Raw genomic sequence first — 1307 nt, 5'->3', positions numbered from 1 at the left:
GACTTCCAGAGCTCCACCGTCGCTGCTCTCCAAGAGGCCGCGGAGGCTTCATCCTCTTCTCCGTGGAAGGACAGCTCAAGTTCTTCCTGGCACCGAAAGGAGCGTCATTGCTGCCACCCACCAGGAACACTGCCGCGTGGGAAGGCAGAAATCGCGAATTCCTGTATCGCGTTGTCCGGGTTCGGTTCACAGAGATCATGATTTTTTTATCTTCTCCTTCCCCCTTGGAAGCTACTCTTGATTTTGATCAGACCAGCTCCTGATTTGATCAGGACCAGACCAGCTCGTGATTTGATCAAACCTAGACCAGCTCCTGATTTGATTAGACCCACGAAGTCAGACTCAACTGAGATCAGACCCAGACCAGCGCCTCCTCCCCTGCTTGCAAATTTGTGACCACAACCTTGTTTTATGGCAGACACCTCTGGCGAAACCTCTGGTATTTCTATAGATCCTTTGGCTTCTTCTGGACAGGTACAACAATTTTTTACAATGCCAGGAAATGGAGGATCCAGTCTTCAGATAACCTCGGAAAAATTGACAGAGACAAATTATGCGTCTTGGGCAGTTGCTGTTGAACTTTATGTTGAAGGCCATGATAAACTTGATGTTCTTCATGGTACTAAAGTGAAACCAGATGAAAAGGACCCAAACTTTCGTATTTGGAGGCGTGATAATATTCAGTTGATGACTTGGATACTCAATTCTGTCAGTTCTGGCATCAAACAGGTCATCCTTCATAATAAAACAGCGTTTGACATGTGGAAGACTCTGGAGCAAATGTATGGACGCAAGCACGATATGTTGCGTACTTATCAGCTAAGTAGTCAAATTTTTAAACTTGATCAAGGTTCTATGTCTGTCACAAATTATTTTGCTGCTCTGAAGGGATTGTGGGATGAGTTTGACTATTACAGGATGGAGAATTAGATTTCCACTGAAGATCACCAGAGATATCTAAAGCTTCTAGAAAAGGACCGAATTATTAAGTTTCTAGATGGGCTTCATGCAGAGTTTGAGAGTTTAAAAGGACAAATTCTTAGTCTTGATCCTACTCCCTCACTAGAACAAGTTTATTACAAAGTTCTCAGTGAGGAGGGCAGGAAAAGGACCATGAGCAACAAGGGTATTTCTGCTACCAGCACTCCAATTGGAGAGACTTCTGCTCTTATCAGTGCTACATACAAGTCCATGTTGAAGATCGGAGATGGCTAGAGAGGGGGGGGGGAATAGCCTCCTTTCGCAAATCGATTTTCTCCTACAAACGGGTTAGTACGCAGCGGAAAAATAGCAAACAAGAAGAAATC

At 44.5% G+C, this 1307-nt stretch overlaps 1 protein-coding gene across 1 annotated transcript; it reads left to right on the top strand.

Annotated features, from left to right (window-relative positions):
* The first annotated feature begins 411 nt into the window (after nucleotides 1-411).
* LOC141816571 (uncharacterized) lies at nucleotides 412-930 on the top strand. The gene has a single exon (XM_074704322.1). It carries the CDS (start codon nucleotides 412-414, stop codon nucleotides 928-930), a length of 519 nt encoding a protein of 172 aa, XP_074560423.1.
* Nucleotides 931-1307: the final 377 nt, after the last annotated feature.

Source organism: Curcuma longa, unplaced genomic scaffold (genome assembly GCF_044706935.1).
Source record: "Curcuma longa cultivar G26 ecotype Majalengka, Jawa Barat unplaced genomic scaffold, ITB_CL_G26_1.1 contig_17287, whole genome shotgun sequence".
Lineage (NCBI taxonomy): Eukaryota > Viridiplantae > Streptophyta > Magnoliopsida > Zingiberales > Zingiberaceae > Curcuma > Curcuma longa.
The sequence above is the reverse complement of the archived record's forward strand: the minus strand, read 5'-3'. Positions and strand labels throughout refer to the sequence as shown.